General features: G+C 51.5%; 2 protein-coding genes across 6 annotated transcripts in view; both read right to left on the bottom strand.

Moving 5' to 3' along the window:
• AGPAT3 (1-acylglycerol-3-phosphate O-acyltransferase 3) overlaps nt 1-9,118 on the bottom strand; it is a 97,755-nt gene extending 88,637 nt beyond the window's left edge. For 2 of the 5 annotated variants that reach the window (XM_036850095.1, XM_036850098.1), the window contains exon 1: nt 9,005-9,118. The gene's annotated coding sequence lies outside the window, so the exon portion shown is untranslated. Of the gene's footprint in view, nt 1-4,772; nt 4,834-8,217; nt 8,378-9,004 lie in introns of all 5 variants that reach the window. The other 3 variants (XM_036850096.1, XM_036850094.1, XM_036850097.1) reach the window with 3 other exon arrangements.
• On the bottom strand, nt 8,915-9,748 carry LOC118894086 (basic proline-rich protein-like). Its single transcript, XM_036849732.1, has one exon. It carries the CDS (start codon nt 9,746-9,748, stop codon nt 8,915-8,917), a length of 834 nt encoding a protein of 277 aa, XP_036705627.1.
• Between the last annotated feature and the right edge of the window lie 16,294 nt (nt 9,749-26,042).

Below are 26,042 nucleotides of genomic sequence, written 5' to 3'. Positions count from 1 at the left end.
ACCCTTGAGGGTGGGCTGGACCTAGTGACTGGCTTCCAACAAAAAGTGGACAAGAAAAGTAGTGGAAGGTGGCGTCTGAGATGTGGTTTACAACACTGAGACTGCGTCTAGCTGGTGCTCTCTCTCCCTCCCTCTCCCCCTCTCACTCTCACTCTGACGGACAAGTTGCCAGGTTGGGGAGCCCTCAGAACAACTGGCAAGGACCTGAATCCTGACAGAAACATGAATGAACTTGAAGAGGGATCCTTACCCCGCGGCGCCTTCAGATAAGACTGCAGCCCCAGGCGACACCTTGCTCACCGCCTGTGAGGGACCCCGGGCCTGAGGACCCATCTAAGCTGAGCCTGGATTCCTGGACCACAGAAACGGTGAGATGGTAAGTGCTGTTGACAGCCAGTAAGTGTTGGGGTCATTTGTTATATAGCAACAGATAACTAATGCAGATCACTCCCTAGAAAATAATACCAAATCTTATTTTAAAAGTCTGGAAAAGCTGAACAGATCTGTACTATTAAAGTAATCGACCAGGATGTAAAAATCTGTCTGCACGAAAGCCAGGCCCAGACCAAGAAATTATGTAAGAAACGCATAACCTCAGCCTCACATGAGCTCTTTTATACCACAGAAAAGGAGGCAACACTGGCTGCTCATATGGTGAGACCAGTATCAGCACCAAACCCAGACCAGACGGGGACAGTATAATAAAGGACAATTACAAGCCATGCGCACTTCTAAACAAAGGTGCAACAAATCCTAAATAAAACATTAACAAACCAAATGTGGTAATGCAATACAAAATAATATATCATGGCCAAGATGGGACATTCCCAGAAAAGCAAGAAAATCTACTCATGTACTTCACCAAATCAACCTATCAAAGGAGGAAATCTTATACAATCAGCTTAATACATGCAGAAAAAGTCTTTGATAAAACATTTTCAATCAAATATTTGTATAAACAAGACAACTTTCTTAACCGGAAAGGGGGCATCTAAAGAAAAATAAGCATTCTCTCTCTCTCTCTTTTTTTTTTTTTATAATTTCATTATTGTAAACAGGTAACATAGTCCAAGGAGATACGTAACACACTGTGGCCCCTCCCCGCTGCACCCTCCCACCCCTTATGTGAAGCCTTGAGTCTCCTCCCAGTACATCGTCACTTCAATACAAGAAATCTGAAAAGGCGTTCTTACCGCCCCCCATGCCGTATGCCTCGCCCTAACCCCGGCCTCTCCCCCAGCAGTGTCCCCGGGGCCGTTAGTAAGCAGTGCTGCTGGGGACACCTTGCCCATACTGGGGGCGCCCAGACGTCCCGGGGACCACGTGCCAGGTGCGCCAAGAGGTGAAAGCCCCCTGTGCAGACACGGCCCACCAGTCTACACCCACACCTGCGCTCCGTTGACTCACGTCTGTGCCCACACCTGGCCCAGGCACTCTCTCTACGTTCTGACTCCCCCGGTGCGGTAGGCCGGCATCTCACTGTGCTTTTATTTTTGCGTCTCCCTGATGACCCATGAAGGTAAGTCTTGAATCTCTTCTCCTCTTATTTCCTTCCATCTGTTTGCTCCTTTGTTCCCAGGAGGAGCCATAGGGAGATTCTGAACTAAGCGGCCTCCGTGTTTGTACCAACACCAAACGGGAAAACTGAGCAGCATTTCCTGAAAATCAGGAATAGGACAAAAACGCCCCATCACACTTCCATTCAATACGGTCCTGACGGCCCTGGCCCAGGCAGTAAAACAGGATGGAAAAATATTAAAGGGATAAGGAAGAAACGAAGCCATCACCATTCCCTGTCTATGCAGAAAATCCCTGAAATGTACAGGTAAATTATAAGAAATAGAGATTGGCAAGGTGACTGGATATAAAATCGATACCCAAAATCAACTGCATTTCTGTTCAACACCAACAAGAGTTAGAAATTTTTTTAAATAAAAAAATAAAATTTAAAAATACCACTTATGAAAGTAACAAAAATAATAAGGACACCTGGAAATAAATTTAACCACAGAGTCTAAGAGCGTATACTTATAGTATATACAGGGCCTTATTAAAAGCCATTTGAGAAGATCTACATCAGTTGAGACACACCACGTTTACAGCAGGAAGTCTTAATACCATAAAATAGAAATTCCCCTCAACTGATCTATGGAATTGGTGCAATTTCTATCTAAATCCTGACAAAGTTTTTCATGAAACTTGACAAGCTGATTTTAACACAGATAAACACAGAGCAAGAATAGCCAGGCGCTCTAGAGAACCCAGGGGGCAGCGGGGCGGTAGCGGGGAGAATGTCCAGACAGCAACGGGGGCAGGCGCCACTCACGCAGACACACGGACTGGCGGGACAGACAAGCCAACCGAGGGGACTGGACACACGGCCGCAGTGGCACAACAGGTCAGCAGGGAAAGAGGACCAAGCGGCTGAGGCTGGTGTCAGGACAACTGTTCTCCACATGGGGACAGAGCTCCCTACTCGTCACCACAGAGTCCACTCCCGAGGGACTAAGGGCTTCAGCGTGGAAAGCAAACGTTACAACTTCCACGAGAAAACACAGGAGAACACACGAGTGACCCCAGGGCTGGGAAGGACTTCTCAGCAACACTCGAAAGGCCACAAAAGAAAAGACGGATAAACTCTACATTAAATTAAGAATTTCTATTCATCAAAATAAAGTAAAAAGACAAGACACGGCTAGGAAAGGTACCTGATGAACACATTACAACAAAGGATCACTATCCTTAATACATAAGGAAACATATCATATAGAATTATATGTAAGGAATACATAAGAAAAAGTTATCACCTAACAGGAAAATGGGTGAAGGAATTCACAAGGGAGGAAACACGTCTACCAGTAAATATAGGGAGAGTATCAACTCCATCTACCAGGAAACACAAATCAAGGCCACAATCAGACAGTAACATTTTGCATCCAATCTATTTGCAAAAATTAATGACAATACCACGTGCTATGGAGTATGTGGGTCCACTTACACCCTTAGTCTGAGTCTTTCCCATCACTCTGGGAAACAGCCCAGTGTAAATATCACTGTGTAAATTTTAACCTGCCTGGACTTCCCCGCCCAGTGGTCCCATTCTACACGTGTAAGGAGAGGCGTGGACACAGAACATGCCATCAAAACAGAGCAAGATGAGGAGTGCCTTCTGGTAAAAGTCCCGATGCATTTTGTAAACATTACTTCATCTTTACATGGACCTCAGGAGGGCCTCCTGCACGCACTTGGAGACATATGGAGTTCCTCTGTTCCCAGACTGACACCCCTCTGGGTACCATCTTCTCTTTTCCTCTATCCAGTATCATGTAACCCCATCCTGTTTCCAGCAGCCATGGCTGAGATAAGAAAGACAATTCTTTGGGTTTTCATCCGTACATAAAGTCTTGGGTTTCTGTTATTCTTGTTTTGCTTCTCTTGCATTCATTTTGAAAGTGCCCATTTAGTCCTCATTTAATTGGCTCACTTACTTTATTTTGAAAATTAAACAAATATTGTAGACCAGAGGTTGTAAAACTAGTGGCCCAGAGGCTAAATTCAGGCAGGAACATTTTTTCATTTGCTTGCAGCTTGTTAAAAATAAATAATTGCATAGAAAGATCTAGATTTTTGTCTTGTCTCAGCAGACCAAAGAGCTAGTGACTTTGGTCCCGTACCTGCCTGGCATGTCTGCTAGAGGTCCGTGGCTGGGGGTCAGAGGGGTCAGAGGCTGGGGGTCAGGCAAGGCACATCCGAGAGAACAGACGTACAGTCATCACTCATCGGCATGGCCACCCCCGTCTGGCACTTGTTAGATGTGTGTCTACAGCTTTCACATATAGCTTTGTTTACCAAAGTAGAAATATTTATACCCAATAACTCATTAAAATTTAAAGAAGTGCCAGGTACAAAGCAGTTGGGACCCCAGGAAAACACCCTGTTGGCTTGGAGCTAGAACTGCACCGCAGGCCACCAAAGCATTTTCTAACAAACGTTCTAGAACTGAAGTTACAGTAGGTAGTGCCTCGATTTAGGAAGCTGAAAATAGCTAACACGCGTGTGCTCTGACCTCTGCCCCCCGTCTAGAAGCACTCTGCTTCCTTTCATCGCTGGACACTCACTTTTGTGTACCAGCTCACCACTAGTTATAGCAAAGGAGCCCAAATAACAGCTCAAGGGGACCTGGCAGACTGCAGGGCTTTTCCTAAAACTAAACCAAAACGCTGCCGGGGGCCAAGGGACTATTCACGGTTTGGGATTATTTTTACTGTTGCGCTTATTTATTTCTACTTTTGTGGATTCCAAGTCACTAAACTTTGTCTCTGAGGCTGTCAGGGTGCTTTGACACTCAGACTCCCCTCAAGAGAGAAGCTGCTGCCGGGGGTTGGGGGGTGCCTGTGTCATCCTCACGCAGAACCCAAACAGGTGACGGCTTCATCTAACAATCTGACTTGTCTTATTTTGGCAAAAATCACTCCTAGCAAGCTATATTTTGGAAGGTATACCAATTGATTAATTTCTCTCTGAACATAAGGATGATGTGTATCTTCATTCATTCATTCAATCAATCACTCCAGTTAGCCTGGGACGATGGTCTAATTAGAAATCAATGTATGAAAAGCATAACCCAATCATCAGCACATTCTTTATGTTAAGAGTCAATAGGCAGCTCTTCACTTTACTGCTACAGAGCGGAAAATGAAAAGCTGAGCACAGATGAATCTGCATAAATGGAATTTCTTTCTTCCCCAGGCAACATCATTTCTAGTGTGTACCTGTTTCTATCGTCTTCAGTGGGGATTTCTGGGCCCCAGTCCACCAAGTCTCGCCTGCCTCCTACAAGCGAAAAGGTTTTTTTAAATGAATACTTCTGTGAAGCCAGTCACTGAGTTTCTGCTTCAAAAATGCAGATTTTCATAGATTGAGTTTTCTGAGCACCGCGTTGGTTTGGATTCAATGAGACCTTGTTGGAAATCTAGAGGCATCACTTGCCAGCCGAGGGACTGCGGCCAAGCTCTCCTACCCAGTTCCTCCAACTGTGTAATGGGGCAATACCCTGTCCTCACAGAAACAACATAATGAGCCCATAAGACGCCTCATGGAGATGCAATAATTGGAGCTGTTGTCATCAGACTAGACGCAAAGCAGGGACACACTGAACGTCAGCATACACTTATAAAGTTTTCAGGTCAGCAAACCGAGTGATGAAGAGAAAAAGAGCCCCCGCTGCTGGAGCTCTGGAATTCAGTCCCCCACCCCACGCCCGCCCCCAGGGATGCAGCCAGTGGGGCTCACAGGCCCCGTGAGAGCAGATCAGGTAAAGGTGTTCCTCGCTGCGGCTTCTCACTGCTGCTCACGGTAGAACTCACTACCATCCTTCTTATCGCTGCCTTCATTCCCCACCCACTTTCAGAGGGAACTGAGAAGAGCCACATCAATGATGCATGGCCTCCTGGGGCCACCTGAGGACAGGCCTCTCGGCTGCTGGCAGGCAGCTCCCACCAGGAGCGCCCAGCTTCAGCTTCGGTTTTTCGTCCTGCGCGACGCAAAGCATTCCTGTCTGGAAGACGACTTCTGCCTGTCACATACTGAAGGATACAGTTTCTTTCAACACTAGTATTTAAAATGTATCCTATCTGTGACCTTCTGGCTGCACTTGTGGAAAGACATAGCGAATTAAAGCACAGCGTCCAGGGCCAAAGGCTGCAGCCCTGCAGCGGGAACTTGGGCCAACTTTCCCCGGGCATCTGCTCCTCCACCTCCAAAGAGAAACACAGATGCCGCCCCAGGTGATCCGTGTTTCGGGTTCTAGCACTTTGCTCCACAGAGATAATCAGGACATGGTGAATTCTTCTAAATAACTAAATGAGAGACTGTCCCAGGCTGAACCACTCATGTGTTTGCCTAAAATCCAGCATTTTGAAATTAGTAATTTAGGATTAGTTTAAGATTATTACGAAGTGGTTTTAGAAACAACAGATTAAGTCAGAGTCATTTCGCTTTACAATGTGAAACAACTCATTTAAAACCTCAAGCATTCCTTGGTCAACCAAAAGTAAAATCCATGAAATTTCCAAGCAATTGTTTTACAAAATTCAGTCCAATCTGACTGTAACACACATTTCTCAATGAGAAGACTGAGTAACTAAAGATCTTATGTCATATAGTCAAATCATTAAGAAAGGAACAGACAAATGTAGCCAATTGCATCCAATGCTTTGCTCTATAAATATCAATCCGCCACAACTTGTAACAGTAAAATATTAGAGTTTCTGATGAGGCCCAAGAGAGGGAAGAAAAAGATGGAAGCAGAAGCCACTGCTTTTGCCCCAGGTGGACTTTGATGGGGTCAGGGGCTAACTGCTAACAGCGAGGGGCCGCCACTGACCTCCACTGAAGCCCCCTCTCCTGTCTCCCACGCTAGGTCAGGCTGAAAGCCAGGGGAAGATGTGTGTTTTGGGGGTCCAATGCGATTGGACACGTTGACCACACCCTCCCCTCCACCCCGCCCCGGAAAACCCAGTAAATTGGCTCTTCTCAAACACAATTTCTGTTTCTCATTTTCCTTGTTTCTATTGATTTCAACATTTCCCTCCTACCTCTGATTTGACCAGAGATAAAAGTGTTTCCAGACTTTTAGCAGACAGATGGGGCTGAGCAGGTGGGAGTCCATGGAACTTAGTTAAAATTCTGGCCACGCCGATTTGCGACCCAACCTTCAGGGGGTAACCAAACCTCTGGGTTTTCTCAGACCACTCTTTTCCAAGGTGGAAGTGCCATCAGAGGTGTCACATGTAAATAAAGGGCTAACCCTGTGTATCAGGACCCACGCTAGTTAACGTGGGACGCTGGAGTAAAAATGGACAGACCAGATCACTTCGGTGGGTGCACTTTTTCTGACTTCCAAAATAAACAACTGCTTTCAGCTTGCTTCCCTGGCCCTGGCACCTAGACGTGAGACAGGCACACGGAACATCAGCCTGCCGGCCAGGGCGTAGCACCATCCTCCCGGGAGGCGGCTTCTAGAGTCCACACCCTGGCAATGCAAGTGTGCCTCCTGCACCTCCCTTCACCTCCTGCGACAGGGACTTTAACCCTGCCCCCGCACGTTCTCCAGGCTACTGCTCAGCCTCAGCCCTCTTGGCAGACATGCCCCCGCAGGCCCCACGCAGGTGGGGTGAGCAGCATGCTCCGGCCAACACAGCCGGTCTGCGTGCCCGTGAAGTGTGGTTCAGAACATCAAGGCCTGCCCTTCCGAGGCCAAGAGGAGGGCCTGTGCGTGCTGAACCTTAGCCACATGTGTGGGCATTCTGAATGTCAGTCACGTGTGTGTGTGAATGTCAATCACATGTAGCACCTTTTTTTAAACAATGTAATCACGAAGATTCCCTCAGGGTGGCTGAGAAAGGGGTACAGAAGTGAGTTGTAACAGGCCAACTCTGCAACTTTGAGGGAAAGGAGGGTGGAGCCAGGATGATCCAGAAAAGGGGGAGGGAAAGCAGTCAGGAAATGATCAAATTAGAGAATGTTCAGAATCTCACTGAGATCCCTTATGAAGCTTTTAAATGGAGAAAACGTTGATTAGCAGTCCCTAAATGAGTACAGTCAGCCTGCAGAGCTGTAATTCAGAACACGTAGGGGATCCCCCCCGGCTTAGTCCAACATCACTGGGCGCCTCAGCACACAGCCATCGCCAGGCCACCACACACCACTAGGGGTTTGGGATCTCTGGGTGGTTTCCACCCTTAATATGGGTGGCAATTCTCATTCCAGTCTATCTCAAGGCCAACGGCCCACCTCATTTTTCCTTCTCATAAGATCATATTTCCTATGAAAAGGAACCTAACTGCTCTAGTATTCTCTTAGAGGAGACTGTATATAGTGTGCTTTAAAACAAAGTCTGGGGGGGGGGGTGTTCCCTGGTGGCACAGTGGTTAAGAATCCGCCTGCCAATGCAGGGGACACGGGTTCGAGCCCTGGTCCGGGAAGATCCCACATGCCACGGAGCAACTAAGCCTGCGCGCCACAACTACTGAGCCTGCACTCTAGAGCCCGTGAGCCACAACTACTGAGCCCACATGCCACAACTACTGAAGCCCGCACCTACAGCCAGTGCTCTGCAACAAGAGAAGCCACCACAGTGAGAAGGCCGTGCACCGCAACGAAGACCCAACACAGCCAAAAAAAAAAAAAAAAAGTTGGAAGAAAGAAAGAGAGAACCTGCACAATATTTTCAAGGTAGCTTCAACTGCTAGATCATCCTCCCTTCCTGAGACCCTCGGGCAGGATCAACCCACCTGGGTGCTCTGGGCGGCCCTGGGGGTGGCGGTGGTTTTCCTCTCAAATGCCTCTTGGGTTACTGACCGACCCCATCACCTGACTGGAACCGTGGAAATTCACAGTCGGCCTTTGGTCCAAGCGCCAAAGTCAAATCTGAACACTCAGCACCCACCACTGCTGCGCATTCCCACCTGCAGCCCTCCCTCCTGGCCGAGCAAAAAGTGAAACTAACCCCTGGCCGCAGAGCGCAGGGTCGGGGGAGCGCTCGGGGCCCAGGTCCCCAGCGCCCAGAAACCGGGGGGGTGGGGGGGGGGCACGTCGCATCCGCGGGAAGCAGAGGGGCCCGAGAAACCCCGCGGGGAGAGGGGCGGGGGTGTCGTGCCCTCGCCCAGCCGGGTCGCCCGCCCCTCCTGGGGTGCCCCGGCCCTGGCCGCGCGCCAGCCCGGACCGGCGCGCCCGGCTGCAGCGCCCCAGGCGGGCCTGCGGGGACGGGGAGGGGAACGGGGCCTGGGCCCGGCCGGACGAGGCCCGGGGGAGGCCGGGAGGGGACCCGGGGCCCGCGGGCCCCAGTCCCGGTCCTCCCGCAGGCCCCGCGCCGGGGGGAGCGCAGCCGGCCCACTGCGGCGCGGGGCCCGGGTCAGGGGCGACCTGGGGCGGCGGTGGAGGGAGCCCCGACCTCGGGCGGCGGGCCGGGCGGGGGGCCGACCTCGGGGGCCGCGCCGCTCACCTGCAGCCGCCGCCACCTGCTCGTCGCGCGCTCGGCCTCGGCGTCGCCTCCGGGCCGCTCCGGCCGCTGCGCTCCGGCCCTGGGCGCGCCCGGCCCTGCGTCGGGCCTCAGCGAGTGCGGCGCCCGCCGCCCCCGGCCCCCATCCCGCCCCGCCCGGCCCGCCGCCCTCCGCCCTCGGCCGCGCCGCCCCGCCACTTCCTGTGCGCGGCGATCCCACAGTTCCGCCGGCGCGCGGGGCGGCGGGGACACGCGGGGAGGGGACACGGGACGTGCGGGGGGGACACAGCGGGGAGACATGCCGGGGACGCGGGAGTACAGGGGAACAGCGGGGAGGGAATACGGGTGGGGGGGGGGCACAAGGGGGGATAAGCCAAGGGGACAGGGAGGTACAGGGGGACAGCGGGGGGAACACGGGACACGGGGAGAGACAGGGGGACACCGGGGTGGGCGGCCTGGCGGGGCGCCGGCTGGGAAGGGACGGGCCCGTGTCCAGTAACGGACGCGGCTGGAGTACCCGGAGGGCTTGGGCCCGGCGGGAGCACTTGGGGTGCGGGACAGCGAGGTCGGTGGACGGCTGGATTGGGGGTGGAGGGAGGGGATCTGTCGGGAGCACAGACCGCCTGGAGGCTGGACCCAGGGCCAGGGCAACTGCATGGTGGGCCGGCACACGTGGCGGTGGAGGCGGGGGGGTGGGGGTGGGGAGGCAGCACCACGGACAGTGCGGACCGCCTGGACTGCCCCCATCTCCCCAGGGGCCCCGCTGCACGCACTGGGGGTGTTTCCAGGCATGAGACCCCCCCCCAGGCCACGGTTAACGCCGTGGGGCGGGGAGGGGGTCGCGGGGGTCGCGGTGGGGAACGTCCTGGGAGCCGCTGGTCCGCGCGAGGTCGTGTTTCAGACCTAAGTAAAGCGCCCTTTGACGTCTTTACAGTTGGCCCTCGGCTGGCAACGTTGTATCCGTATTCGACCCTGGAGGAAGCCTCCCCGAATTGGGGTGGGTGGAGGCGGTCGCCCTGAACCGGCCTCGCTAGCCCCACCCGTCGCCTGCGGTCCCTGACGCTGTCCTCTCCTGGAAGAAGGGCTGCCTGCGTCCCCTGCCAGGCACCGGGCCTGAGAGACCGTCCAGGCAGGGCTGTCCGGCGCTGGGCTGTACACAAGGGTGGAGGGTCACCTCCAGTCTGCTCTCCCTACTTTGTACCTCCGTGTGGCCTGCCCCCTGCTCGGGTCCTCAGGTCCAAGGAGGACCTCCTGAGCTTGGAGGAGCTTCCTGCGAAAACTATTTACAATACCAGGTGCTGCTGCTGTCTGCTGTGCCTTTTTTTAAGCCACCTCGAATTATTTCAGAAAACACCCCGACTAAAATAAACATACCTGCACCTGTTCTACTCACAATCCCCTTATCCTTGAAAAAGAAAGTATGGTTGGCAATGTTCATGTAAATTTAATCGTAAAGCCTTGGGCCCGGCACTGCTACTTCAGTCATGGATCCTATAGATAAATCCCCACAGGCATTTGCAGATGTGTATACAGGAGGTTCTGACACAGCATATATTTACGGGAAAAAACAAAAACAAAAACAAAAAAAACCCTGAAACAACCAACAAGACACCTTGTTAAATAAACTCTGGAATATTCATTTAATAATTTTTTATTTTAAAACATTAAAAATTGTAGTAATTCTATACATGCTGATAGTACATAATCTCTAAGATTAAGTTAAAATAAAAAATAAAGAGAAGGGGACTTCCCTGGTGTCACTGTGGTTAAGAATCCACCTGCCAATGCAGGGGACACAGGTTCGAGCCCTAGTCCGGGAAGATCCCACATGCCACGGAGCAACTAAGCCCGTGTGCCACAACTACTGAGCTTGCGCTCTAGAGCCCTCAAGCCACAACTACTGAAGCCAGCGCGCCTAAAGCCCGTACTCTGCAACAAGAGAAGCCACCGCAACGAAAAGCCCACGTGCCACAACGAAGACCCAACGCAGCCAAAAATAAATAAATAAAATAAATAAATTTATAAAAAAAAATAAAAATAAAAAAAATAAAGAGAAGATGCAGAGCAATGGGTATCCAATGATCCCTTTTCTGTATGAAAAAGCAATATACGCATATACACATCCAGAAAACTTCTGGAAGGATAAACATGAGACTGTCATTGGCTGGGCTGGGGTGAGGAAACTTTATTGTATGCTAAGTGGTAAAGTTTAAATGCATCATACCCACACATTTTATAATTACTTTTTTTAAAATGCACCTCATCATTTAGGCATTTGATGGCCCCTTAATAGTTACTTTGAGCTTTGAGATCAGCTCAGAAGACCGTGTTTGTCTCAACAGCATAAATTGTCAGCAATCTAACCTATATTCATTGTGAATCTATGATCACTCAGACCTCAGCTGAGCAGGAATTTGCCTCTGGAAAATCTCCCCTGAACATATGAACAGAGTAAACATATGAAGGGAACTTGGAAGTCAGCCAAGCAGCCCTTAGCTCCTGACCAGGCCCTGTGCAGTGCACGTGCTCATGTCGACAGGACATGTGGTCATCGCTAAGATTTACTGAAAGCTATTATTTCACCTACTTATCAAAACAAGGCCGTGAGGTAGAGACTATTAGCATCCCATTTTACATTTGTGGAAACTGAGGCCCAGCAAAGCTCCACATCTTTTCCACCGGTATACGGCCGGCGGCAGAGCCCGCAGCCTGGCCCCAGGCCCTGACTCGGCCACAAGGATGGAGCTTCTCACGACCCCAGTAAGGATGCTGTCTTGCTAAGAGAGAAACTCTGGCCCCTAGCCTGCTGAATTAAAATGGGGAAAGGAAAAGTCTCACCTAGAATATTATTTGGCACAGGTATGTAGACAGAGGGCATTTCTGCCGTGAATGAGCCAAGGAAAAGTAGGATCTGAGTACCAAAATTAGGTGTGAGCTAAGCCCTGGGAGAGGGACTTCTCTGTTCATTATCTGTTCTAATTCTCAGAACGAACTTGCTGGCATCCCATTTCACAGATAAGTAAACCAGAGACTGAGAGGTGATCCCAAATCAAATGGCAGACTGCTGCCCACCCCAAGCCCAGACGGAGTCTTTCCAGCTCTGAAACACTCTCATTGGGAACTTTCCTGTCAAGACCAGCTCAGGTGCCTGGAGCAAAGGTGAGGGGTCCAGGTGGGTCTGGGGAGGGACCAGCCTGGCTGGCAGAGGGCTCCTGGAGCGGCTGGGCACCTGCTGGGGAACTGAGAGCTGAGGCTTGGAGCCAGCCTTGGACTGTGACCTTGGACAAGGACATTGCCCGTTGGAGTCTTAGTTTCCTTTTCTGTAAAATGAGGAGATTCCCACCAGGACTTCCGTGATCCCAAGAGTGTGCCAGGAGAGCCACAGGCCCTGGGGCTAATTCAGGCATTTTTAAAAGTCTAAGACAAAACTTTATATTTACCCAAGATGCAAAAATTAACCAGCACCAAAGATAATAACTTTGCTGGAAATGTATTAACTCCAGCACGTTAATACTAATCTGAAATGGGTAGATGGTACAGGTTTTTAATACATAATAGGAAAACGTTGATAAATGCAAAGTTTTCAGGAGACAAATTAATTATTTTACATAAATAAATTGTGTGTGTGTGTATATATATAATTTTTTATTTTTACTTATTTATTTTTGGCTGCGTTGGGTCTTTGTTGCTGAGCGCGGGCTTTCTTTAGTCTCGGGGAGAGGGGGCTGCTCTTCCTTGCGGCTTGGGGGCTTCTCATTGCGGTGGCGTCTATTCTTGCAGAGCATGGACTCTAGGCGCACGGGCTTCAGTAGTTGTGGCACGCTGGCTCAGTTGTTCCACGGCATGTGGGATCTTCCCAGCCCAGGGATCGAACCCGTGTCCCCTGCATCGGCTGGCGGATTCTTAACCACTGCGCCACCAGGGAAGTCCCTAAAATTTTAAACATAGGCTTCTTCAAGGGCAAAACTTACACGAGGGTTTTTCTCAGCAGAGAGACTAGAAGCCCCAGGACACGCCAAGCCCCACCCTCCAGGTGACTGTTGAGAAACTGAGTCGGGCCTAGAGGTGCGGAGTCAGACAAGAGTGTCGACACCCATCAGACATCCGAGTGTCAGTGGAGAATATAATGCAGAGGGGGCTCCGGGGAGATGCCTGGCCTGACCAGCCTGCAGGTCAAAGTCAAGGTCACAAGAGCGGTGAAGCCAGTGCCCGGCCCAGGAGAGATCTCCGGCAAACGTCCAGCACACAGGAAGCTGTGCATGCAGGGGTGAAGCCCTGGGTTCCAATCCGGCTGCACCTTGTACTAGCCGCTCGGCCAAGTGGGGGTGACAGTGGCTGCTGTGTGGGGTCATCCTGTCCTGGGGACCGAGGCCCTGTAACCTGAGCGCAGGGCCTGCTGAGCTGTGAGCTGTGGATTGTCATCTGTACCCTTGTAGAGCCCCATGGGAGAATCAGGGCGCCAGAGGAAGGGCAGCCGGGCCAGAGGGCAGGCCAAGGGGCACAGACAGGGAGACCAGATCGGGGCTCCCCAGGCCCCGACCAGTCAGAGTCTGGGGCACTGGGGCATGTCTGCCTGTGGCCCGATTCCCCTACCAGGCAATCTTTGCTCCGAACCTCAGTCAGCTGCATGGAGGTCTGAGGCTTCCCCCGCCCAGTCCTGCCCTCCTTTATCTTTCACAGGTGTTACAGTGGCCCCACCCAAGCCCCTTGCACCCTAACCCCGCTCTGTGTTCTGCCTGGAGACCCCACTTGACCCAGAGACCTTGCCCCCCACACCTTGCTCCCCACACTTTGCTTAGAAGTGCTACTTGACCAGGGCACCCCGGATATGCACTCAACTCTGCAGACTGACTGCTGGGGTACGGGGAAGCCATCCTGGCTTATACAGGACTTGGCCTGTACTTTATGTGAACTAGAGCACCTGTCTTATGGCCTGGCAAACATGAATTACCTCTGCTCTAACCATTAAACAAAACAATGCATTATCCAGAAATAAGAATGTCCACAGGGATGAATGCTGGTCCTCTTTCAAAGATAAGTTTCCCTCCCAGATGCCAAGGCCATACTGACTTGCTGTGTATGTGCTAATCTGTCTCTTCTGAAACCTTGAAGGAATATACCCCTGTCATGTTTGTTCTCCATTCTGGCAAAAACAATATAAAACTGCTGAAGACCATGCTTTCTTCCTCGGTGGAGACCACACTCCCGGGCTAGAGTCCTTGGCTTGAATAAAACTCTTTTCCGTTCTTTTTTGTTGTTGTTGTTAAGAATTTATATATATATATATATATATATTTTTTTTTTTTTTTGATGTGGACGATTTTTAAAGTCTTTATTGAATTTGTTACAATATTGCTTCTGTTTTATGTTTTGGATTTTTTTTTTTTTGGCCGCAAGGCATGTAGGATCTTAGTTCCCTGACCAGGGATCAAACCTGCTCCCCCTGCATTGGAAGGCGGAGTCTTAACCACTGGACCGCCAGGGAAATCCCCTCTCTTCCATTCTTACTATAGATTGCTTATTTTTTATTAGCTGTCATTTATTTTTATTATTTTTTTAAATTTTATTGGAGTATAGTTGATTTACAATATTATGTTAGTTTCAGGTGTACAGCAAAGTGATTCGGATATGCATATATATATAAAATAAGAATATATATATTCTTTTTCAGACTCTTTCCCTTTATAGGTTATTACAACATATTGAATATAGTTCCCTGTGCTATACGGTCAATCCTTGTTGTTTATCTATTTTATATATAGTAGTGTGTATCTGTTAATCCCACACTCCTAATTTATCCCTACCCACCCCCTTTCCCCTTTGGTAATCATGTTTGTTTTTTATGTCTGTAAGTCTGTTTCTGTTTTGTACATAGATTCATTTGTATTATTTTTTAGATTCCACATATGAGTGATATCATATAATATTTGTCTTTGTCTGACTTACTTTGTTTAGTATTATAATGTCTAGGTCCATCCATGTTGCTGCAAATGACATTATTTCATTCTTTTTTATGGCTGAGTAATATTCCATTATTTATTTATATATATATATATATATATATATAAATATATAGATATAGATATAGATCTCGCATCTTCTTTATCCACTCATCTGTCAATGGACAGTTAGGTTGTTTCCATGCCTTGGCTATTGTAAATAGTGCTGCAATAAACATCGGGGTGCATGTATCTTTTCTAATTATGGTTTTCTCCGGCTATATGACCAAGAATGGGATTGCAGGATCATATGGTGACTCTATTTTAAGTTTTTTGAGGAACCTCCATACTGTTCTCCATAGTGGCTGCACCAATTTACATTCCCACCAACAGTGCAGGAGGGTTCTCTTTTCTCCACACCCTCTCCAGCATTTATTATTTGATGATGGCCATTCTGATTGGTGTGAGGTGGTACCTCACTGTGGTTTTGATTTGCATTTCTCTAATAATTAGTGATGTGAAGCATCTTTTCATGTGCCTGTTGGCCATATAGATTGTGTTTGTTTTGTTTTGGCCGTGCCGCGCGGCACGTGGGATCTTAGTTCCCTGACCAGAGATCGAGTCCACGCCCCCTGCGTTGGAAGTGCGGAGTCTTAACCACTGGACCGCTAGGGAAGCCCCTAGATTGTTTATTGATTGTGTTCGAGACCAAGACAAAGGTGGCGTCATGTGCACACACACGTTCTTCTGACCGGAGGCCGTGGGTCTCCAAATCTGTACAGTTGGGGGGGGGGGCTCCTTGTGAAGGTGGGAGCTGCCGCCCTGGGCAGGCTAGTCCACAGGATGGGCGGGCAGGACCTCTCAAAGGAAGGTCTCCCTCCGCCCCACGCTCCCTCCTACCTGGACACACACACTCAAGCAAAAACTTTCATTTTTTCCTTTGCACCAAATTGTTTTTCGAATTGTTCTCTGGGGTTAAGAAAAAAAAAAGTGCACGCTGTTTCTAAAAATTCACCTGTTCAGATTTGGTGTTTCTAACACATGTAGGAAAACTAACTCATCTCACAGGCCCAACATGCCACCTAATTCCTGAGAAGCAGGAGAAGGAACCACTCGAGTGCTGTTTTTAGTGGGTTCAAGGAAATAGTTGCAGAGAAAGTCATCCACTGTGTTGGTATAAGAGGAGGTGAACCTCGATGGGTGTGGGGAGGTGGGGAGAGGCTAAGGAATGCCTTAAGCTTAGAGATTTAGGCATAGATACAAGATCATGACATGATTTTACTGGGAACACAACATTCTAAAAACCCGAATATTCAGAATAAAAGAAGAGTTGTTTCTGGAAATAAAAAGAGAGGTGTGGATAAGTGCCCTCAACCACCGGGAAGGAGCTGGTTTACACAGCACCCTGGGCATTGAAGACAAGGTCTGGGTCACTTCCTGGAACCGCCCTTCTGTGTCAGGTCCCTCTGGCTAAGCTGCTAACGTCATTGGTTACGACATCACATCAGAAAATAAGCCCAACCTTCAGCGTCAGGATGGGCTGTAGCCTGGGAACCGGATAGATGCAAGATGAGTCAGTTTATGTTCTTCTTCCTCAGGGCTGGTAGGCTTCGAGGGGGGCGGCTGAGTCCTCCGGTGCCAACCGCCCCTGAAAGGGAATGACTTCTGTCAGAGCTGGTGGAGAGGGGCGTGGTGGTCCCGGAAGGACACTTGAGCCTGTGTCACAGGGACGGTTCAGCGGGGGGACAGGGGCGGCTCCTGCCAGCGTCTGCGCCCTGTCTGTGTGAGCAGATGCAAACCTGCTTGCATGCTGGGGGGGCTCTGCAGCGAGGCCTTCCCCAGAGACCTCTGGACGGGGGTCCGCGGGGATGGGCACTCTCTTCACTTCACATCTTCTCTGAGTTTGTTAGGGCTGCAGTGACAAAGCACCACAGCCTCGGTGGCTCAAACGACAGATATTTGTTGTCTCACGATTCCGTAAACTGGAGGCCCAAGATCAAGGTAGCAGCAGGCCTGTTCCTCCCGAGGCCTCTCTCCTGGGGATGTAGACGGCCGTCTTCTCCCTGTGTCCCCACATGGCCATCCCTCTGTGTGTGTCTGTGTCATCTCCTCTTCTCATAAGGACACCTGTCATATTGGATTAGGGCCACCCCTGTGACCTCATTTTACCTTAATCACCTCTTTAAAGGCCCCATACAGTCACATTCAACACATGTTGACTACACAACTTCAGTGTATGAATCTGGGGGGACATAGCCCCCCAGACACTCAGCCCATAACATGAGTGTTCTCTCTCTTTATTTTGACTTTTTGCAGTACACATGTATTACTTATGTAACGCTGAAACGTATTTTAAAGTAACCTACGTCTTATAAATACAAAGATGCCAGGGCAAGGTGAGCTGTACCCGGAGCTGCCGTTGTGAAAGCAGAAGTGGGCTCACGTGGAGAAACGGAGATGCTAATTGGCCGGGTCAGTTCGTGCCTCTGCTCCATCACTGCCTTCCCTGCCGTCCACCGCAGCCAGACTCAGCTGGGACCGCCACCCTTTGGGGAACAGAATCTAAAGGGAATTTGGAATCTGGTAGGAAAGAGAAGATGGGAACACAAGTAATGACGATTTGAGTCCCAGGGCATTCCTCTGACACTGTCCAGGGATCACCTTCGACAGAAAGAGTCCCAGCCCCTGCCGACCCAGCGCGTCGGAATCGGGGCCAAGGGTAATCAGAGCCGTGTAGTAATAATAACAACGATGCTGATGCTGATGGCAGCACTATTCTCCGTGTTTTCACTTCGTCCCCCAACATCACTGTGAGGCAGGGGCTGTTGTTGTTCCCTGTTTTCACGTGAGGAAACTGAGGCACAGAGAGGCTAAGTAATTTGTGTGAGGTCACACAGCCAGAAGTGTTGAAGTCGAGTCCCTTGGCTGGAGATCTTGTTTGCTCAACCCCTTGTGAATAATTTCAATAAAAGTAAAAGGGACAGAACCTCCACCCTTTGATGAAAAAACTTCCCCCAGTTAGAGCTGGCCATGGAGACTTTCAGCGGAGTAATGAAGGGGTCAGGAACGGAAGCCCCCCAGCGGGCACAAATAGCAGCAGTCATGCTCAGCTCCTCAATGACCTTGAACCTGGGCTGCTCTTGAGATTTACTTTGGCTGTGGGACTCCAGCAAAGGCAGTGCAAGATGTCTCTAAATGATGACACCGAACTAAATTTTAAAAGGGCTAAAATGATAAAATTTGTGTTATGTATATTATACCACAATTAAAAATAAATGGGGACTTCCCTGGTGGCACAGTGGTTAAGACTTCGAGCTCCCAATGCAGAAGGCCCGGGTTCGATCCCTGGTCAGGGAACTAGATTCCCACATGCATGCCACAACTACGAGTTCACATGTCACAACTAAGGAGCAGGTGAGCCACAACTAAGGAGCCCGCCTGCCACAGCTAAGACCTGGCGCAACCAAATAAATAAATAAAATATTAAAAATAAATAATAAAATAAAATAAATGAATTTTTTTTTAGAGAAGTGGCTTTAAAAGGACCTGCATGTGGGGCTCATTGTCCTGCTGCTTTTGGCATCCCTGTGATCCTATATGAATGGCTGGCCTCTGGGTACTGAGGCACACAGCCCAGTCACCACCGTCCCCCCAGGGGACTGTCAGCCAACCACCAGTCACAAGGCCAGTTGACTTCAGATGCTGGTGAACTCAGCCAAAACCAGCAGAAGAACCGCCCAGCTGAGCCCCGCCTAACTGCCAACCCACAGAATCATGGGCTAAACAGATGGTTATTTTAAGCCCCTAAGTTTTGTGGTGGTTTGTTACAAGGCTGTAGCTAACCAATACACCAGCTCATCACCCTCCCTCTGCCAGCTCACACCAAGAGAGGTCTCAGCATACTCTCCTTTCAAAATCGATGGAAAGATATAACTAATGCCTTATGTTTCCTTGTTACTTTACAGCTGTGATCAGCTGATGTATTTCAAAGTGCTGTAAGTATTTGAGCTCCCTTAACGTTGATCTAAAAAGAAATGAAAACCAGTGGTGTTCATTTATCCTAATTCCACCAGGAAGCTGCTTGAATCACTGCTCCAAGAATTTCAATTTTATAGAATATAATATAGGGAACATCCGACTGGGCTAGATTTTCAGAACTTGCTAAACTAAATTACCATAACTCCTTTCCAGTTATGCATCAGCGAGAATAAGATCAGGAATCGGATGGGGTTTCTAGCTGTTGTACAGCACAGCTGGGCCCCAGACGCCCTTCCAGCCCACACGGCCCCCGCCCCGACCCGCTGCAGACAGAATCCTGCTTCCCCCCACCCGCCCCGAGCCCCCGCTCGGTGTGAGGGATGGAACACGCTCTCCGTGACCATGTGCTGGCTGCCCAGCACCAAGCCAGGAACTGGGTCAAGAGGCAAACTCCACGTGCTGTCTGCCCCATGGAGGCCCAGTCCGTCCGGGGCGCGTGCACCATCCATCCATCCGAGAAGTGTGGGGAAGGGGCACAGAGGCAGTGACAGGGCAGAGAAGGTCTCCTCTTGCTGGAAATGTGGCCTGTACCAGGGCTGCGAAGGATGGCTGGGAACGTGCAGAGTGGCCGGTGGAAAGGACAGCAAACTCGGGGTCTGTGCCCACCTCTGCATCACCCCAGCCCCGGCCATCTGGCCTCCCACATACAAAGCACGCGCACACGCTACTCTCGCAGACGGTACCAGGAACGTCCAAGGAGCCAGCCCCCGGGTGCCGTCCAAGTGGGATTCTCCTACCCCCACCGACAGTCACGACATCAGCAACAGCTGCTGTTCGCTGAGCTGCTAAGCCTGCTCCAGGTCCTGGGATCCAGGCCAGCAACCCTCCCCCCCCGCCCCCTCCCCCTCCCCCGCCCCCCACCGGCCTGCATCGCTTCCATCCTGTGAGGGCCATAACACTCATCCCATTTCACAGATGAGGCAAGTAAGGCTGGCAGAGGCTGACAAGCAGGCTCCTGTCCTCACAGCTAAGGACCGGGTTTGAAGAAGCTTCATGTGAAGTCAACACTGAGATAGAAAAGGACACAGAGGAAACATTGTCCCTCTGAGTCCAACCTTTTTGACTGAGAGTTTGGGACTGAAACCTGTAGCCTCATTTTAAAAAAATTATTGTTTATAATTTTATTAAGACGTATGTTTATATATCATACAATTCCCCCGCGTCAAGTGTACAGCTCCGTGGTTTTTAAGAAACATCCCAAGGCGGGCAACCCTCACAGGCGAGCTGTGAAACCTTCCCATCACTCCATTTGGACCCTTCTTGTCCATTTATTATTGATCCTGTTGGGTCCCCACAGTCACCACTGCCCCAGGCAACCTCTAATCTACTCTCCATCAGCGTAGATTTGCCTACTCTGAACGTTTCGTGTAAACTGCAGCCTACATTTGGCATCTGAAACCTCAGGCTCAGCTGCGACCAGGAGCCACTTCCCTTCCTCCCCTCTTCTTATGGCTCCTGGGGGAGCATCTGCGGGCAAAGGACGTGCCCCACCTGCCAGGCTAACCCCGGGGGAGGGGGAAGGAAGGGGAGCCAGGGCTCTTCCTGGTGCCACCGCCCGCTTCCCCCTCTGTCCCCCAAGGTCCTCTCAGGCTTCAGGAGCTCAGCGTGAGTGCCACGGCCCTCGCGGCCTCAGCAAGCCTCCCCTGGCAGGCAGGGGTCCACATCTGGACCACTCGGAGCTCGACCCTGGGAGCCTGGGGTGGAAGAGGCCAGGCGCTTCTCCTGAGCGCGACCCGAGGCTGAGTTCGGCTGCAGGGGCCGCCCACAGACCACAGGGCCACCCTGCCTCTTGGGGTGCCAAAGAGGCACCACAGCGATTCCCAGGTTCAAACCTCAGGCTGCTGCCGAGAAGGAGGGGCGCCGTGAGCGGTTTGATCTCCTTGCACTTTATCTGCAGATAAGCTCTCGCAGGGCTCATCACTCGTCCCCAAGACACAGCAAACGTGTCGTCATTTTCTGCCCCTGAGGACACAGGCAGATGAAGGTGTGGCCCACGAGGACGGCCCAGGGCCCCCAGCTGGAAGTGGGTCCAAGTTAAATGCACCCGTTAGTTCTGCTTCAGACGGTCCATCATGTGGCACCTCCCTCCAGAGCGTCGTCCACCCCTTGTCGCCGTCCCTCCCACTGTCATCACTCCTGCCTGTTCCTGTAACTGCGGCCGTTTGGGCCTCCTGCACCTTCCATTTCAGCAAGTCGTGTCCAGCCCACCCGCTGTTGCTGGACTCATCTTGATTCATCTTCCCAAGGTGACGGCTGTGTGCCTCCAAGCCCAAAAGCCTTTAGGAGCCCTGGGCCTGCGAGGTTAGGCAAAACACCTCCCTCTGGTGGTCCAGGCTCTCCAGGCTGGGCTCTTTCTCGTCCTGTTGGATCACAGAGCTGAGACAGGCTTGGGTGTGATGCTTTGTCCAGGAGCTTCCATCCCCAGGAAGCTGGACGGAGGGAAAAGGAAGTGAGGCCGGAGGGGCAGGAGGAATGTGGGGTGCAGTCCACTGTGTCTCAGCTCCCAGGTTAGGTTGCCTCAGACGGGATAGATGGAGAGCTTGCGCCTGGAGGCCGTCCCCAGAGGCAGGCAGAAGAGGGAATTGACCCATGGACCCCTTCCTGTCCCCCAAAGCAGACGCCCTGGCTGTCAGCTCCTGGGGTTTGGCCTCAGCGGCTGAGGCCCTTGCTGAGGTCTTGCTGTTTCCTGGGACTGGGTGATGGGGTGAGTTCGGTCAGCCCAGCCCAGCTTGGGGAGGAGAGGGAATCAGGACACAGCCACGCACAGAGGGGCGACCATGCGAGGACATAGGGAGAGGGTGGCCGTCCACGCGCCCAGGAGAGAGGCCTCGGGAGGGACCAGCCCTGCGACCCCTGGTTCTTGGACATCCAGCCTCCAGACTGTGAGAGAATCCATGTCTATTGTCTGAGCCCCCAGCCTGGGGCGCTTTGCCTGGCGGCCCCCCTGCCCTCCCTGCCCCGTTGAGTGGCTCTGCCCCCCAGCTTGGCAGGCAGCCTGCTACCCCTCACTGTGGTTAGTGGGCAACGCCCCCCAGTGTGTCCCCTCACTTCTCTGCTGAGCACCCACTGGGGGCTGGACCCCGAGCAGGGGCCGTGGGGGGGAGGCTGGCGCCCCACCGAGGGTTAGGCAGAGGGACAGGACCAGGCCCGCTGCCTGTGATCCCCGCTCTGTGACCTAAAGTTTATGGACTGACCCCAAATGCTCTCCCCAGCTGAATCCAGCCCCTCACTGTTCAACGCTACAGCCTGGCACCACTAATCAGGGCTAGAGGCTGGAGGTCTTGTCATCATTCGCCGGGGTACGGGGCTGATTACTTCTACCTTATACACCCTTTTTTGTACTTGTTGCAGCATACTGCAAATTAATAGAGTAAATAAAATTGCTGAGGGAATGTTTAAAATATTCGAGCAATTTTCGAGCAATTTAGAAGCAATCTTCTCACAGAAATTGAAATGCTAATTATAAATAATTATGGTCTATTTACTAAGATAATCAACACTATTATACTGGTCTGAGCTTCTGTTGGCATCTGGAATAAGAAAACTGCATTCCCCAGCCACCCAGCGGAGAGGGTGAGCCAGCCTCAAATTCAGGCAGGCCTCCTCCCGGCTCCTCCCAGCAGCCTCCACCCTCTGTCCTCTCCTCCCTCCTGGCTCTGGCACCCCCTCTGAAATGTGCTCCCGAGAGCATTAACAACCTGCTTCCACCCTGTCTGGACCAGTCTCCTGGCTTTGAGTTCTGACTTTGTAACTGACAGCTGTGTGACCTTAGGCAGGTTTCTTAACCTCTCTGTGCCTCAGTTTTCTCATTTCCGATGGGGATAATAAAAGTACCTGCCTCATAGGAGTATTATGAAGATCAAAAAAGATGAGGTCGACAGGGCCTTACACAGCACCTGGCGTGGGGTAAGTGCTACACAAAATCAGCTGTGTTCATGACGCTCAGGATGGGGGGAGGTGATGACCATCTCTATCTGCCCTTCCTCCCTCCATTCATTGGGAAGGTCAGGGATTACTCTTATGATTTGAATTATGTATGCATTGATTGTTCTAAAAAGGTGGACTCCAGATCAGCCTCGACAGCAACAGCTGGGCACTAAGCAATTCTCTGACCTCATCCCAGACCCGCTGAAGCAGGAATTCTGGGATGGGGCCTGGCCACCTGCATTTCGACAAGCCTAGCAGGGAATTCGATGCAAGCTCAAGTTTTGACAGCCGCTGCTCTAAAGGCTCTATCTTAAAAAGTAAATAAAAAATTCAGTATCCTAGGTTGCAGAGTTGCACAAGAAAACAGAAAAAAATGTCAGTTCTTTCTCTTCCTGCACGAAACACGATGATTTCTTTATTATCACGGAGGCCACACTCAGCCCCGCTCTGACCCTGAGCCCCCAACCAAGCCCAGGGTGTGTGTCTGTGGCTGCCATAAGCAAGTACCATAGACTGGGGTGCAGGGAAAGCAGAACTTTATTCTCTCACAGTCTGGAGGCTAGCAGTCTGAAGTCAGGGCATCGGCAGGGTTGGTTCCCTCAGGAGGTGCCAGGGAATGATCTGTTCCAGGCCTCTCTCCTAGCTTCTGGGGGTTGCTGGTAATTCTTGCCGGGGGTTCCTTGGCTTGTAGAAGCATCACCCCAATCTCTGCCTCCATCTTTACATGGAGTTATCTGTGTGTGTGTACTCCTGTCTCTGTGTCCAAGTTTCCCCTTTGCATAAGGACACCAGTCATACTGGATTAGAATCACCCTACCCCGGGATGACCTCATCTTTACTCATTACATCTGCAAGGACCCTACTTCCAAATAAGGTCACACTGGGAGGTACTGGGGGTTAGGACTGCAGCAGATGAGTTGTGAGAGGACACAGTTCAACCCAAAACGCCCAGTAACACCCACCCTTCTGTCTAGTGTCTAGACAGAGACTGTACACAGGCCTCACTTGTTTATGAGTGAGCGTTCCAGGATTTCTGATTTGTAGAAGGGATCGGAGGCTGGTCGTTTAGGCTTTCTGACCCTGGAGCTGAGTATGAGGAGAACGCTGCCTGTTGAGAAAGGGCTCCGCTCCTGGGCCTGGGCACGTGCTGGGCACGACGTCCCTCCCATCCCTGGGCGGGCACGCGGCCTGGGAGCGACCTGACCTCCATCCGCGCCTGGCTCGCCTGTGAGCAGGTAACAGCACACGCACCTATGCTGCGGGCTGTGCCCTGACTCAGCGCTGACCTGCCCTGGCTTCTTGCCCCAGAGCCTCACAGGAGTGTGCACCCCTGCGGGAGGTGTTGCGTGTCACATTTTATCACAGAATCCAACGTGGAAATGGTGTTTGTTTTACAGAACTTAGAACACAAAAAACTTACAGACAGGCTTTAGCTAAATAAAATGACAGATATCTGCTAAATATTTGCTCTCACGAACATCATTATTTTTTTAAAGTAATTAATGCCGCTTGTGAAATCAGAGAAGGACTCAGGTACAGAAGTAACTAGTACTGCGTGCCTTTCTCTATGGCTGGGCCACATCCAGACCGAATAAAGAGAAGAGGCCTTGCTCTCACCCCTGTGTGTGTGCTTCACGGCATCTACGGACACGAGACGTTGGAAGGACCGGCTTCTGGAGGTGAGTGAGTGCTCACGTCCTAGGGCGGCTGGGCCTGATGGCTGTTCAAGGTCAGAGTGGCTCAGACGTCCTGCGACCATGCTGGGGTCACGGTCCTCTGGTCCCACCTAAGTTCTGTGGGGAGTTGGGTTGTGTGTTGCATGGGGGTCTGTTTCAGGATGGAGGAGCCCAGGGTTCCAGGTTCACAGGGGGAAACAAATAAGTAAAGCCCCTCCCCAGGTGGTCCCTCAGCTAGGATGTGGCTTCTGGCAAAAGCCCCCTTGTCTCGGCTTCAAGTTGACTCTGTCCTCCCCTCCGCCACTGGCAGGCCACTTTCGCCCCCAGACCCCCTTCCAGGGCCACCCCGAGGGCCTGGAGCCTTGGCACCAACTGGGGAGGCCTCAGAAGGGTCTGCCCCATCTCTGCAGCCCCAGCCAACCTTGGGGTGAGGTAGCCCCAGTAGCACACGTTCCTGGAGGCCCGAGAGAGTTTCCTGACAAGACACATGGGACCCAGCAAGGACCCAGCCCCCAGTGTAGACAAAGGGCTTGATCTGTCCCCTCCACTAGAGCTGAGCCGTACGAACGCCAGGCCTCAGGGGGCTGCAGAAGCAGGTGGGAGCTGGGTCCGCCGGGCCTGGGCCCCCTGAGGCCAGAGACGGTCACTGACTGGGGGGCCTCTCGGAGTCCCTCTGGCAAAGCAGGAGGAAAGCCTCCGCTGGGCGGGCCCTTTTGGGAATGGGTCTGCGTCTACACCGCCGGCTGCCTGTTTCCTCGGCTATCTCCAGTTCAGTCCGTTTTAGACTCTGGTGGCCTTGAGGACAGGTTTACAGGATAAGTCCATCTGGTGCTTCAACATTCCCAGGAATGTTTGGGGGATGGGAACGGGGTCAGGATATGGCAGAAAAGCCATTTCCACGAGACTAATTACCTGAGGTATGAGTCTCCTAGGAGGGCTGTAACAAAGCACCACCAACTGCGGCTTAGAACCCAGACCCATCCTCCCCAGTTCTGGGGCTATAGTCTGGGATCAAGGTGTCACAGGGCCTCACTCCCGTCAGAGGCTCCAGGGGAGGGTCCTTCCTGCCTCTCCCAGCTCTGGGGTCTCCGGGCATCCCCTGGCTCGTGGCCACGTCACCCCAGGCTCTGCCCCTGTCATCACGTGGCTTCTCCCTGCGTCTGCGTCTTCTCACGGCCTCCTTTAAGGAGGCCCGTCACGTGTCATTGGATTAGGGCCCACCCTGCCCCAGTGTGACCTCACCTTAACCAATCACATCTGCAACAACCCAGTTTCCAAATAAGGTCACAGTCACAGGTACAGAGGTCAGGACTTCAGCACATCTCTTTGGGGACACAGTTCAACCACAGCACCTAACAGATCGTAGACGCAGTACACGTGAGCCTCAGCCCAGGCCTGGGCCTCGCTGTCCAAGGCCTGTCTCTGCTCGTAGGTGATGACAAGCAGGACACAGAATCCCAG

Source organism: Balaenoptera musculus, chromosome 4 (genome assembly GCF_009873245.2).
Source record: "Balaenoptera musculus isolate JJ_BM4_2016_0621 chromosome 4, mBalMus1.pri.v3, whole genome shotgun sequence".
Lineage (NCBI taxonomy): Eukaryota > Metazoa > Chordata > Mammalia > Artiodactyla > Balaenopteridae > Balaenoptera > Balaenoptera musculus.
Note: the sequence above shows the minus strand (reverse complement) of the source record. Positions and strands in the feature narration are given on the sequence as shown.

Bases quoted from the DNA above. Each gene is read 5' to 3' on its own strand.
- LOC118894086 (XM_036849732.1), bottom strand. From the start codon at position 9,748: ATGGGGGCAGTCCAGGCGGTCCGCACTGTCCGTGGTGCTGCCTCCCCA.